At 42.9% G+C, this 14,047-nt stretch overlaps 1 protein-coding gene across 1 annotated transcript; it reads right to left on the reverse strand.

Moving 5' to 3' along the window:
- Positions 1-1,767: 1,767 nt before the first annotated feature.
- On the reverse strand, positions 1,768-12,777 carry LOC311615226 (transcription elongation factor A protein-like 3; the record flags this gene model as incomplete). The annotated part of the gene is given in 5 exon segments (XM_084870541.1): positions 1,768-1,895; positions 1,898-1,974; positions 11,834-11,941; positions 11,943-12,218; positions 12,538-12,777. Coding segments are annotated over 4 exon segments (567 nt in total). The 5' UTR covers positions 12,197-12,218; positions 12,538-12,777.
- Positions 12,778-14,047: the final 1,270 nt, after the last annotated feature.

The raw sequence follows: 14,047 nt of genomic DNA on the forward strand, positions 1-14,047 counted from the left end.
GTTGAGCTTTTGCATAGCTCTATTCCTCCTTCCATGTCCACTTTGTACATGGACTCATTGAGCAAACACTCGGATTGCTGGGAGGAAAGGCTAAATCAGGGGTCTTCAAACTTTTTAAAGTGGGGGCCAGATCACGGTCCCTCAGAGAGCTGGAGGGCCGGACTATATGAACTACTAATTCCTACTGTAAAACCTTGGCTGCGCTCACTGCCCAAAAAACCTGGCGGGCAGGATCAGACTCCCCTGGGGGCTGCATGTGGCCCGCGGGCCGTAGTTTGAAGACCCCTGGGCTAAATGATATCTACAGAGATGGTTATTTTTTTCCCCTTCCTGTTATTCAGTTTCCTCTATAATGGATGCCCTCAGTGGGTACATTCAATATCTGAATAAGTATGGACTATTTAGAAGGGAATACCAACTGGTAGACTTTAGCTCCCAAGATCCCCCTATTGAATGAATGAAATTAGTCATATTATAAAAGAGACACCAGAGAGCTCCCTTGCCCCTTCTGCCATGTGAAAACATCTGTTATTGAACAGGCCCTCACCAGACACTGAAATGCTGGCACCTTGATCTTGGACTTCCCAGACTCCAGAACTGTGAGAAATAGGTATTTGTTGTTTTAGCCACGCAGTTGATGGTATTTTTGTTATAGCAGCCTGAATTAAGACAACATCCGATTGTTCTAGCATCACTTGCTGAAAAATCTATTGTTCCCTGAATTACTTTAGGACCTTTAAAAAAATGAATTGACTATATATATGTTTGCCTTTTTCTGGACTGTTTTAGTCCACTGATCTATATGTCCAGCCTATGATAATACTACATAGTTTTGATTACTGTACCTTTATAGTCTTGAAATCAGTCAATGAATTCTCTTTGTTCTTCATATTCAGAATATTTTGGTTATACCATGTCCTTTGATTTTCCATAGCTCACATACTTAGTACCTCTTTTGATCCACTCAGAAGTTGTTAAAACCACCAGATTGATTCCTCTAGCTACGAACCCTAGAGATAATATGTTTTACTTATTTTATATTCTGACAAAAAATTTTAAGCATTTTCACTGCCCTCATAAATTCACCGAACGTTACCATGTATTGATTCCTGGATTTTTTTTCTTTTTCAGATTTTAAAAAAATATGACAAACATAATCCATATCCTTAGGAAAAAGTGGATATTAGTGAGCAAAGCAAAGAAAAAGAATAACAGATGGAGCTATAGAGCAGCAGAGGATCCAGGATATGGGACATCAGTGCCTACTGACATGGTTACAACTAGGGGATAACATAGGGATAGTCATGTCTACAGAGGAATGGCATGGAGGTACCTAAATATCAGGTGACTGGCCTTATTTTTGAGTACAGGCAATACTGATTTTTGTCTACCATGTAGGAAACACCATCACCTGCTTTTTAGTGTACACATTTTCGGAGTTTTCTCTGTGCATTATGCAAACATATTCACATTTTTACAAAGTTGGGCTGGCACTGTATATGTGGTTCTGAAAAGTTTTCTTTATTGTTTTACAGAGTACCGTGAGTCATCTCTTCCATGCACATGGATGAAAATCCAGTACTGAAACGGAGAGAACTGTATAGTTGGACCAGAAGGCAGCTGGTAACAAGAATAGCAGACACCTACAGCAAAGTATCAGCTTAAGGTTAAAGCACATTGCCTGGCAAGTACTCTCTCCCCTCCCCGCCCAAGGGAAAGCAGGGTTAGTGTTCTCATCAGATAAATCAGATTTGAAGTCCAAGGGCTTTAAAGATATGGGATATTATGTAAGCCCCTTTGGACCCTACCTCCACCCCTCACTCCCCTGACACCCTGTTGGCCCCTTGGGAAGAATGGATCCTGTACATCTCTTTGCATCCAGTGAAAACTACCTGTTTCTGTCTTTTCCTTAGCTCTTCCCCAGCCCTTGCTACATCTCCACATTCTCTCATCCTCTCCACAATGCCCAAATGCCTTTTCAGTAATTGTCCCAATAATTCCATAAGGGAAGTATGCACAGGTGACCCAGGGTTCCTCAGCCAGAAAACTGACATGTAGGATCCTAATTACTTAATTAATAATTCCACCGAGCATAAATTACACAAGAGACAAACATACAATGAACGAATGACTCACGGTTTATTTACCAGAGTCCTGGTGGGTTCCAGAATTCTAGGCAGGTCACCTGGGGATCCACACTGACAGACACACACACAGTTCACGGAGGACTTTGTGTTTTTGTTTTTGTTTTTGTTTTAACATTTTATTTATTTATTTATTTGTTTGTTTGTTTAATAAATCTTTATTGTTCAGATTATTACAATTGTTTCTCCTCCCCCCCCATAGCTCCCCTCCACCCTATCCCCACCCCACCCTCTGCCCTTACCTCCCCCTCTGCTGTCCTCATCCATAGGTATATGATTTTTGTCCAGTCTTTTCCCGTACCCCCCACACAGACACCCCTTTCCCCTTGAGAATTATCAATCCCCTCCCATTCTATGCCCCTGATTCTATTATATTCACCAGTTTATTCTGTTCCTCAGATTTTTAATTCACTTGACTTTTAGATTCACTTGTTGATAGATATGCATTTGTTGTTCATAATTTTTATCTTTACTTTTTTCTTCTTTTTCCTCTTTTTAAAGAACACCCTTTAGCATTTCATGTACATGGTTTGATGGTGATGTACTCCTTTAGCTTTTTCTGATCTGTGAAGCTCTTTATCTGCCCTTCAATTCTGAATAACTTTGCTGGGTAGAGTAATCTTGGTTGTAGGTTCTTGCTGTTCATTACTTTGAATATTTCTTGCCACTCCCATCTGGCCTGCATAGTTTCTGTTGAGAAATAAGCTGATAATCATATGGGTGCTCCCTTGTAGGTAACTGTTTTTCTCTTGCTGCTTGTAAGATTCTCTCTTTGTCTTTTGCTCTTGGCATTTTAATTATGATGTGTCTTGGTGTGGTCCTCTTTGGATTTGGGATTCTGTACATTTCCTGGACTTGTAATTCTATTTCTTTCACCAGGTGGGGTAAGTTTCCTATCATTATTTCTTTTAATAGGTTTTCAGTGTCTTGCTCTCTCTCTTCTTCTGACACCCCCATAATTCTGATGTTGGTACACTTGAAGTTGTCCCAGAGGCTTCTTACACTATCTTCAACTTTCTGGATTCTCTTCTCTTCTTGCTTCTCTGGAATAGTGTCCTTTGCCTCTTTGTATTACAAATCTTTGACTTGATTCTTGCATTCTTCTAGTCTGCTGTTGGGTATCTGTATAATATTTTTAATTTCAGTTAGTGTATGTTTAATTTCTAGTTGATCCTTTTTCATATCCTCGAGGGTCTCGTTAAATTTATCAGCCTTTTCTAGGAAATTCTTGAAAAACCTTATAACCATGGTTTTGAACTCTATATCAAGTCTTTTATTCTCCTCCATTTCTTTTGTTTGAGACTTATTTCCTTTTCTCGGCATTTTCGCTGCTTCCCTGAGTTGGTAGGGTAGCTTTGTGGGCTTGGTTGTCCTATATGGTTCAATGGGTCAGCCTCCCAGTTGCCTGATGTGGACACTCTTGGTACACCCCTTTTTGGACTGTGTGTACACCCTTGTTGTAGTTAAGTCTTGATTGTTGTTGGTGTTACTGGAAGGAATTGACCTCCAAGCCAACTGGCTGTGAGGACCCACTGTGTCTATAATGGAAGAATTTCTGTGCTGGAGACATGTTTATGGGGGAGGACTTGTGCCCATAGGGCTTTGGTGCTCACTGAGTCTGTCTCTTGAATGTGTCCCTTAGGAGAGTAGTTGAAATCTGATGTCATCTCACACCAACCACTAGATAAACTAGTTTCTGGATCTCCGATGGGGTGCAATTCAGCTACTGTCTGAGACCGCCCAGCAAGAGCTACAGCAAGAACTACAGTTTTCTCCTCTTTGCTTGGGATTTGGCAGTTTTGGAGCTGGAGCTGTAGTTTATTTCATTAAGCTGCCACAGTGCAGGCCATTTATATGCAAAAGCAGCTGTGTGGAGCCTGGGAGGGTTTGTAGAATGTGTGGGGTGTGGGAAGCCGTGTTCCGTGGGGCCCGAGGGCAAGGATGGAGCATAGGGTAGGGACGCCTACCTGCTCTCCTGCAGGGGATTGAGCGCAGGGTAGGGACGCCTACCCGCTCTCCCCTAAGCCTTCAGGGTCAACCAAGGACAGGGCAGACCATAGCCCCATTGTTAGAGAGTGCGCGTGATGCACGACTCATCTGGATGTTCTCAGCTAGGCTGTTCTCAATGATATCTAACCAGACGCTTGCTCTATGTATCTCTTCCAAGAATGTCTTGAGGAGCTGACGGGCGGCCTTGTCCTGGGAAAGGGGCACTTGGAGAAATGCCCAGAAAAGCCTCATAAATGTACGCTTGCAACTAATAAAGTTGCTGCAGTCTCATCATGGACTAGCAGTCCTCCTGAAGTCCCGCTTTCTCTTTGTCTTTATTTCTCTTAAACCTCCTAGCCCTACCTCCAGGACCTGTGATGCCGGCTGGATCCGGTAATTGGCGCCCGTGAACAGGGACCTGGAGACACTGGGTAGAAGTAGGAAGGTCGCCGTTGGTGAAGGTCGCGACGAAACAGTGAGTAACGGCGGATTGAGTTTTTTTTTAATTCAGGAGTAATAAAATGGGGCAAGTACAGAGCAGGGACAGGTCCTGCACAGCATGTTTGTGTCTCGCGGAGCGCGAGTAGAGAAGTCTCAGCTAGTAAAATTTATACAGTTTGTACATACAGTTTGTCCGTGGTTCCCTGAGGATGGGACAAAGTAAAAGTGCTCTTTAGAGTGAATGTTGAAGTCTATGTGATCACAAAATAATGTTGTTTATTGTTGAAATTAGAATCTTAGTATATGTATGGAATTTAAAATCTGTAATAAGTGGAACTCCACTGCTGAAACTGCCTCTGATGCGGATAAATTCAAAGGCAGCTGGAGAGGGAAGGGCTATCTGCTCTCCCACATTAAGATTACTTGTGATAAGACTACTTAATGCCTTGTTTAAAAATTATAAGAGAACTCGCAGGGAAATGCAAATCTTGGCCAAATTGGGTATTAGTTATTATTTCAGAAAGCCAAAAAGGAAGAAAAAAAAAATTGAGATCTGTCTATCTTTTAAGCATGAAAAGAAATTCAGCCAGATTTATTACTGATGCTTCCCCTGAAGTAAGCAGGATGTGGGGGAAGGGAGAGACATGAGGCGATCCAATATAGAAGCCGCTCTCCTAGTATAATAAATTAAAAGTTTCCTTTCTCGCCATAAAAAAGTTTTGAAAATTTAAAAATGCGTCTGGGATATCTGTACACGTGTAAAGAGAAAGCTAGTATAAGACAGAATGCGTGCACGTCCGATTTCGGATATTAGATAAGTCTTGAACTAGCCTTAACTCTTTACAAGAGCTACAGAAATGAAAAACCCAGAACTGATTCTTTTTCCTGAGAAAAACAGCGAAAAAATCTTCTTGAAATTCAAGCTGATTCCAGCAACAAGATTTGCATTTCCATAATAAAGAGTAGTTTTCAAAATGCTAGTAAACCTTATTGAAAAGTTAACTTTTAAGGCCTTCAAGAAAATAAATAAATTTGTCTCTGTCATAGAATTTATCCAAAGTAAATACTTTAAAATAATTATAATTGATTCTAGAATCTCAAAGAGATTATTGAAATATAAATAAATAATATATTAATTATAAAAATCTAAGTAGTCCAAATAACTGGCTACATCCTTTGTTAAGGGAGGAAAGGGTAGAGGCCCTTCCCCCAGCAGACAGTTAATATAGTGTCCTGCCAGTAGCCATCTTAAAGAATGTGATAATTTATAGTCGAATAAACAAAACCTAGTTTCCCAGAGCCACTGGCAAATAAAAATTAAAGTTTAAATTTGCGTCATAAAAAACCTAGAGAACAGAATTGAATCTATTAATTGATTATGTTTTGTATTTTCCTTAGAAATATAAAATGTTATTAATCTAAGAACTATTAAATATATTTGACTTGCCAGCTTTAAAAATTCAGAGTACAAATTAAATTGGGAGAAATTATAGAGTTGTAGTGATTAAATACTTAAAGCATAAAAACTTATTTTTAAGAAAATAAAATATATTTCCTCTAATAATTAGGAATTCAAAATAAGTTGCTTATTATTGATCAAATTAAAAAGAGGATTAATTCTATGATCTCAACCAAGAATTTTCTATACAAAAACTAGTCTAAATCTAATTGATATCTTAAGATAATAATATATAATAATAACAAATATTAAAATATTTAAATCATATATAAATATTTATTTGATGGTTTTTTCCATGTTAAAATTTCAAGGCATTAACAGAGATAATTCTTGGAAAGCTCCAAGGGCCCGGAGTAATACAAGAAATTTATTCTCTCTTCTTATAGGAAAACTTTTTAAAACAGATCTAATATACTTGAAATTGCATGGAAAGCCTTATCAAATAAAAATTAATAGATATATATTAAATATTATAAAAGTTTTCACCTGTAAGAAAGGCAAAAACAATATATTTCTTAAATATAGCCAAAATTTTCAACAGCAGTAGCATTTCAAGAAAGACAAAAGCCATGCTTTTAGATCAGACCAATAAAGTATCAAACCTATAAGTTTTACTGAATAAGTTTCTTTGCCATTATTTTTTTTTAATTAAAGATACCTACTTAAGTTACTTTATAAATTAGCTTTTACAATATAATCAATGTCATATAAATTAAGTTACATGAGAAGCCAATGTTTTATAAATAATTGAATCCTAACTATATATAGCCGCCTACATTGTAATCAAGCTAAAGGCAAGGCAACATTTGTGGCTTATGAATTCAAAAGTAAATTTGCCTTATTTCTAAAGTAAAGATACCTTGCCATGATAGCAGTCAGCACCTGTACATTACTACAAGTTGCCCAAGAGGAAGGTCGGTGTACACACCCTTCTACATAGAAGCCAAAATACTTAATATTTTATATTCTACCAGGAACCCTAGCTTAGGGGCTTGATTTATTTCTAATACAGGGAATAGTATTACCTACCACATTAAAAGAAATTTTTTATCTCAAGTATTAACCATTTTTACAGATAGATCCAGTTCTAAAAAGGCTAGATATACCACAGCAAAGGAGTAAAGATCCTTAAAACCTCATATTTCAGTAGAAATACAAGCTCTTATTTATGCCTTAACAGATTTTACTACAGAGCCCATCAATCTATAATAATGGTACTTATATGGTAAGTATATCAAAAATTATTAAAACAGCTACTATAAAGCACATTAATTCAGCTTGTATTGGCACCATTCAACAGCTATTTCTAGATATACAAGGGATCCTACATTCCTGGTCTAGCCCCTGCTTTATTAGACATGTACGGGCCCACTCTAACCTTTCAGGGCCCCTAACTGCTGGTAATCAAGCAGCTGACTTACATACCCAGGTTTGTGTTCTTCAGGCTCAATGTCGAGCAAGCTAACCGATCCCACTCTATCCATCATCAATCAGCTTGAGCCCTCCAATTCCCCCTGGAACTCACCTATATTTGTCATTAAGAAGAAGTCAGGGAAATGGAGACTGTTACAGGACCTAAGAAAAGTTAATGAAACCATGTTTATGATGGGGGCGCTAAAGCCCGGATTGCCATCACCTATGGCCATAGCAGCTCAAACTTTTAAAATAATTGTGGATTTAAAAGACTGTTTTTATACCATCCCTCTGCATCCAAAGGATTGCCAGAGATTTGCTTTTAGTGTACCATCTGCTAATTTGAAAGAGCCAATGACTAGATATCATTGGAAGGTATTGCCTCAGGGCATGGCCAATAGTCCAACTTTATGCCAGAAGTTTGTCCAAATAGCTATAGCAAAGACTAGGCAGAACCATCCAGAGGTATATATCATCCATTATATGGACGATATCTTACTGGCTCATGAACAGCATAAAGAGTTGACAGCGGCCTATGGGAAGATGCAGGAAGGATTAAGGCAAGTATGGTCTGCAAGTGGTTAATGAAAAGGTGCAATTACAGCATCCATATGGATACTTGGGCTATACATTATACCCTAGACATTTCGCACCGCAGCGAATCAGAATTAGAATGACAGACTGTAGGACTTTGAATGATTTTCAAAAGTTGTTAGGAGACATAAATTGGATTCGTCCTACCTTAGGACTTACAACAGGAGAGCTAAAGCCACTATTTGACATACTTAAAGGTGATTCTGATCCCACTTCGCCAAGGCAGCTCACTGAGGAGGCTAGGCAGAGCTTACAAAAGGTTGAACAGGCCATTACTAACTCCCAGCTAACTTACTGCTCATACAGTGAACCTTGGCAGCTTTTAATTTTGGCAACTGCCCTTACTCCAACAGGTATCCTATATCAGCACGGGGTGTTCAGTGGTTACATGGAGCTGCCACCCCTTCTAAAGTTTTGGCACCGTGTTATAAGCTTTTGGCTGAAAGAATACAGCAGGGAAGGAAACAACTTGAGTGGTTGCTAAACATGACCAATTCTTTTCCTCTAGCCTTGGCTCATTACACGGGAAAAATATTGCACCATTACCCTCCTAATAAAATTATTCATTTTGCTTCTAGATCAACGTTCATCTTTCCTTCAATTGTAAAAGCTCAACCCATTCCCCAGGCGTTGTTAGTTTTCACTGATGGGTCATCAAATGTGACTGCAGCAGTCACTACTTTTGATTGCCAGCGCTCTTGGAGTACTACTTATACCTCAGCTCAGCAGGTAGAATTATTTGCCATCAAGTAGGCTTTGACACTATATCCTCAACCTGTCAATATCTACTCAGACAGCCAGTATGCTGTGTTAGCTCTAAACCTAATAGAGACAGTACCCCATATTGCTGCTGCCAATGAGACAATACAGCAATTGTTTCAGGAGATTCAAGAAGTTTTACGCTCTCGCAAGCAAGCTTGCTTTATAGGGCATATTCGGGGTCACTCTCAGCTAGCAGGACCTTTAGGGGAAGGTAATGAGCTTGCGGACGGTCAAACGCAGGGCTGTTTCCTAGCCATCACTGATCCAGTCCAGGCAGCAAAAGACTCTCATGCGCTGCATCATCAGTCAGCGCAAGGGCTTCGACGGCAATTTAAGATCTCACGCGAGGCCGCCAGGCAAATTATCTGTGACTGTCCTCAGTGTCCACAGCTGTTACCTGTACCTCATTTTGGAGTGAATCCCCGCGATTTAAAGCCCAATCAGTTATGGCAAATGGATGTTACGCATGTTCCCTCCTTTGGGAAGCAGAAATATGTTCATGTAACTTTAGATACCTTCTCTCACTTTATCCTAGCATCACCTCAGACAGGTGAGGGAGCCAAGCATTGTATAGATCATTTATTATATTGTTTTTCTATTTTGGGCATTCCACAGCAGATTAAGACTGATAATGCACCTGCCTACTGCAGTAAAAAATTTCAGCAGTTTTGCACAACTTTTAGAATCTCCCTTAAACATGGCATTCCTTACAACCCACAGGGGCAAGGCATTGTGGAGCGAGCTCATCAAGAACTCAAAAATCAGCTTTTTAAAATTAAAAAGGGGGAGTATTATACCCACACTCCCAGGAATTTACTTAATCATATAATTTTTATTTTAAACTTTTTGCAAATGGACAAAGACGGCCAGACAGCGGCTCAACGGTTTTGGGAGCCCACACCAAAACACTTTCCAGATGTATACTGGAGAGATCCACTGACTAGGGAATTGCATGGGCCGGATCCAGTACTGATGTGGGGGAGAGGCTGTGTTTGTGTTTTCCCAACAGGAGAGGAGAATCCTCGGTGGCTACCCGAGCGGTGTGTGCGCCATGCCTTGAAGTCAGGTGGCAAAGCTGAGGGATCGACTGGACCGCCTGCGGCTGGGGCCATCTAGAAATGAAATGGGACTAATGTAGCGGACCTGCCACAGTAATGTGACAGTGTACCAGGGAAAGCTGTGGGACTGGGCGGACACTGATAACAACTTTCGCCCCCAGAACCTGGTGACGACTTTGGACAATGGACAATGTTACTTACCAAAGAGATTTGTGGAAAATGGTGGCTGCCATGGACTACATCACTGTCGGGAAGGAGAATGTGACAGTGCAGCCACAAAGGGGAGTCATTAGTGGCTCGGGGAGCAGTTGGAATGTGAGCGTGTCTGCATGTGTACCTGAACCTTATGCCTTGTTACTGGGTAATTTTAATATTAGCCTAGATAATGAAACTGGAATAACCAGCCTCGCCTGTAATAATTGCAGTAGCAAGTTTCCTGATACTTTTATGCATGTTGTTGCCTTTCTGTATAAGATTAATCTGTAAGTAAATGTACAAGTTAGCCATGGACATCCGCCTGCTTCAGCTGCATCGAGAGGACAGCATCCCGCTTGAGTTGTAATAAATTAAAAAGGGGGAGCTGTGGGAAGCCGTGTTCCGTGGGGCCCGAGGGCAAGGATGGAGCATAGGGTAGGGACGCCTACCTGCTCTCCTGCAGGGGATTGAGCGCAGGGTAGGGACGCCTACCCGCTCTCCCCTAAGCCTTCAGGGTCAACCAAGGACAGGGCAGACCATAGCCCCATTGTTAGAGAGTGCGCGTGATGCACGACTCATCTGGATGTTCTCAGCTAGGCTGTTCTCAATGATATCTAACCAGACGCTTGCTCTATGTATCTCTTCCAAGAATGTCTTGAGGAGCTGACGGGCGGCCTTGTCCTGGGAAAGGGGCACTTGGAGAAATGCCCAGAAAAGCCTCATAAATGTACGCTTGCAACTAATAAAGTTGCTGCAGTCTCATCATGGACTAGCAGTCCTCCTGAAGTCCCGCTTTCTCTTTGTCTTTATTTCTCTTAAACCTCCTAGCCCTACCTCCAGGACCTGTGATGCCGGCTGGATCCAGTAGTGGGGTGTGGCTTTAGTGGGGGCAGGGTCTCAGGACATCACTAGGTTGGGGTGTGGCAAACAGTGATGGCTGCTGTCAGCGTCTCTGCCTTTCTGCATTTCCTAGTCCCTGCGTCCCCGAGCTCCAGCGCAGTAAACAATGATTGCTGCGTGCATCTCCCCAAAAAAGTCACCCTCACTTTTGGAGCCGATGGCCAACAGACCAGCTTCTCCCTGTAGGCATCTGGGTCCCCTGTGTGACCCCAGAAATTGGATTCCAGAGTGATCGGGAGCTTGTTTCCATTCTGCGTGCACAGTCGCCTGCCACCAGCTCAATTTGCGTGCCTCCATACCTAGGCTTTTCTGCTTTTCAGCACTTGTGTTGCTTTCTCTTTCAGCCAGCTTTCCCATGGTTCTGGGTGATAGACATTTTGTCTTTTAGTTGTAGTTCTGAAATTGTTGTGCGAGGAGGCAGATTAGTTGTTTACCTACACCGCCATCTTGGTTTTCTCCTCACGGAGGACTTTGCAGCTACAGCTCCGCTGAAGTTGAGGCCTCTCACGATGGCTCACAGTCCGAGGCTCAGGGTTCGGGGTTCGCAGAGCTTTGACTGGTGCAGGCAGGGGAAGTAGAGAGCGACTGTCTGTGGAGGAGCAGAAGGAACATCTATGATCTTCTGTGGAGCTTCCTCTTTTTATGTGTCCAGTTCGCAGATGTGTCTTCGGTGCGTCTTATCAGCGTAACCCAGGGGCCTTGCTATCTGGTCTTACATATGGGGTACAGATCACTTTATCTATTTCCTACATACAGGTCACTCAAGGGTGCTTATCAGTTTGTTTACATTACATTTCTTACTTTCAGATATCACACTTTAATTCTACACTTTAATACTTATTCAATATTGTATTTATCCTTATTACTATTATTATAACAGTAAGTCCTCCTGATAGTCCTTGAGGGAATCATCCGTCCACCTGTCTGTTTTTCGCTTTCCTTTCCAGGGCACATACTCTTCAGCAGGGCATTTTTCAGCAGCTCGCAGCTGGTTTGGCCTGGGGTTCTGGCTTGCCCTCAATAAGAACTTTTCCCTCACCTTGGGACTTGCTCTGCTTTTCTTGTTTCCCCTCAGCATCTGGCTGTCCTTGATCTTGGAGCTTTCCCTCGTGCTCTGGCTTCTTCTCCACTTCTGGCTTTTCCTTCCTGTCTGACTTTCCTTCATCCTCTGTATCTATTTTATCTTCTGGCTTTCCCTCGCTTTCCAGCTTTCCTTCATTTTCATTATAGAGTTTTTTCATGTTGTGATGTTCCCTCCCTTTCCTATACTGGGGAGTAGGGTGGAGTGGGGTGGGGGAGGAGGAGAGGAAGAGAAGACAAGGAAGACTGAGGACTGGCTCAGATAGTACTGGCATCTGGCCCATGGTTAGGGCTCCCCTGAGCTGGCCTTCTGCCACATTTTCCCCCACTGTACACACGAGCGCCAAACATTTCTCTGGTAAGCCCTGGTATCTTCTGTACCATCCATCCTTCAGTCTGATAGGTTGTATTCATATATGGAAGTGAGCCCTCATATTTTCCCCAAGCTGTGTCCTCCACACTCATACACCCCACCTCAGTGCCCCCACGCCCCTTCATTCACCTGCAGGAATTCTGGACAGGTTCTTTCTTTCTGTGCTTAGCAGATTGCTGGGATCAGACACACAGACCTGCAGACAGGACAAGAAACCAGGCCAGTGTCTGTGCGCTCAGTGGACTGGTGTGTCTTTCCTGAATCAGGGGATTTCACATCCAACGTTGCCCTCCCCTACCTGCCCCGGACCCAAGTGGCCATATCTCTTTTCAGGATGGGGGCACCAGACCAGGAAGCTTTCCAAACTGTTTGTGCTTCTGTGTTCCCCTCCCCTGTAGTTAACCTACCCCACCCTCACCCCTTTTTCGTGGAGGTCGATATTTCCTTACAGGCCCAGTGGGTGGGATATTTCCAGAATATGCCTACGTTTCACTGTCGTACTGCGGTATGCGCCCCCTCCCATTTTGGGCTCCAAAATGGATGGAGGGCCTAGAGGTGGGGCATTGAGGTGGCGGCAGACCCTGTGATGGTGTCTTCCTTACCTGTCCGTGTCAGTGCTGCGTCCATCTCCTCCCCCATCTCCGTAACTCTTTAGCTTCCCCACCCTACCACTTTTCCCCATCATTGCATCCACCTTCACCCCAACCATGGCCGCTGGCAAGGCCCACCAGCACACTCACCTGCGGGCCCGGGCCAGGCCTGTGCCTCCTCAACCTCATGGAAGCCCACTCGCCCCTCGCCTGCTGCCAGGGCATCTCAGGGAGGTGGCACCCCACGGCAAGGGAAGCTGACGGTGTTGGGATTTGTCTGGGGGCAGGGGCTGCTGCCCACGTGGGCACTCGGCAGATCACGTGAGCATCGCATCACCCCCAACTGAACCCCACCCCTGTCACCCAAATCCTGTAGACCGGGATGGGGGGGGGGGGTTTGGAGGGAAAAGGCGGGTGGATGGCAATGGGGGTACTCACTGAAATTTTTCTCCACATCCTTGACATCAGGAGGCAGCTTTCTGCCCACAGGTTGTTTACCTGGTGCATCTCAGGTCCTCGCCCAACATCCCTGTGAGATATCCATTATCTCACAGCTAACCACAGGGACGGTACCCTACTTCACTAAGAGTGCTCAGGAACTCAGCCCCACAGCCTGCTTTTAAGACCAGCTCTGCCTGACTGGAGTCTGATGGCGGTGCCTGCCAGAAAGTTGTGCTGCCACCTTGGTGTTCCAGGGCCTCCTCTATTCTCAGTCCACATGTTCTCTCTGAGTTATCTATTTATTTTCCTCCAAGCACAGATGATTCCCAATTTAATTACATCTCCAGGCTAGTCCCTCCCCTGAGGCTCAGATCTGTTTTTTGCTTTCCCACTAGCAATACAGGAGTGTGTTTCCCCACACCTTTTCTACCATAATGTATAACTTTTTAATGTCCACTAATATTATAGGTGAGAAGTCTCTCAATTGCATTTTAATGTCATTGTAAACTGTATGTACATGTCTTCCCACATATTTCTATTGGGTGGTTCTTCTCCTCTCATTTTTCAAATGTTCTTTATACATTAACTAAGGCTAACTGGTTTATCTC

The sequence above is a fragment of the Pipistrellus hanaki genome, assembly GCF_964339955.1.
Source record: "Pipistrellus hanaki genome assembly, chromosome: X".
Taxonomy (NCBI): domain Eukaryota; kingdom Metazoa; phylum Chordata; class Mammalia; order Chiroptera; family Vespertilionidae; genus Pipistrellus; species Pipistrellus hanaki.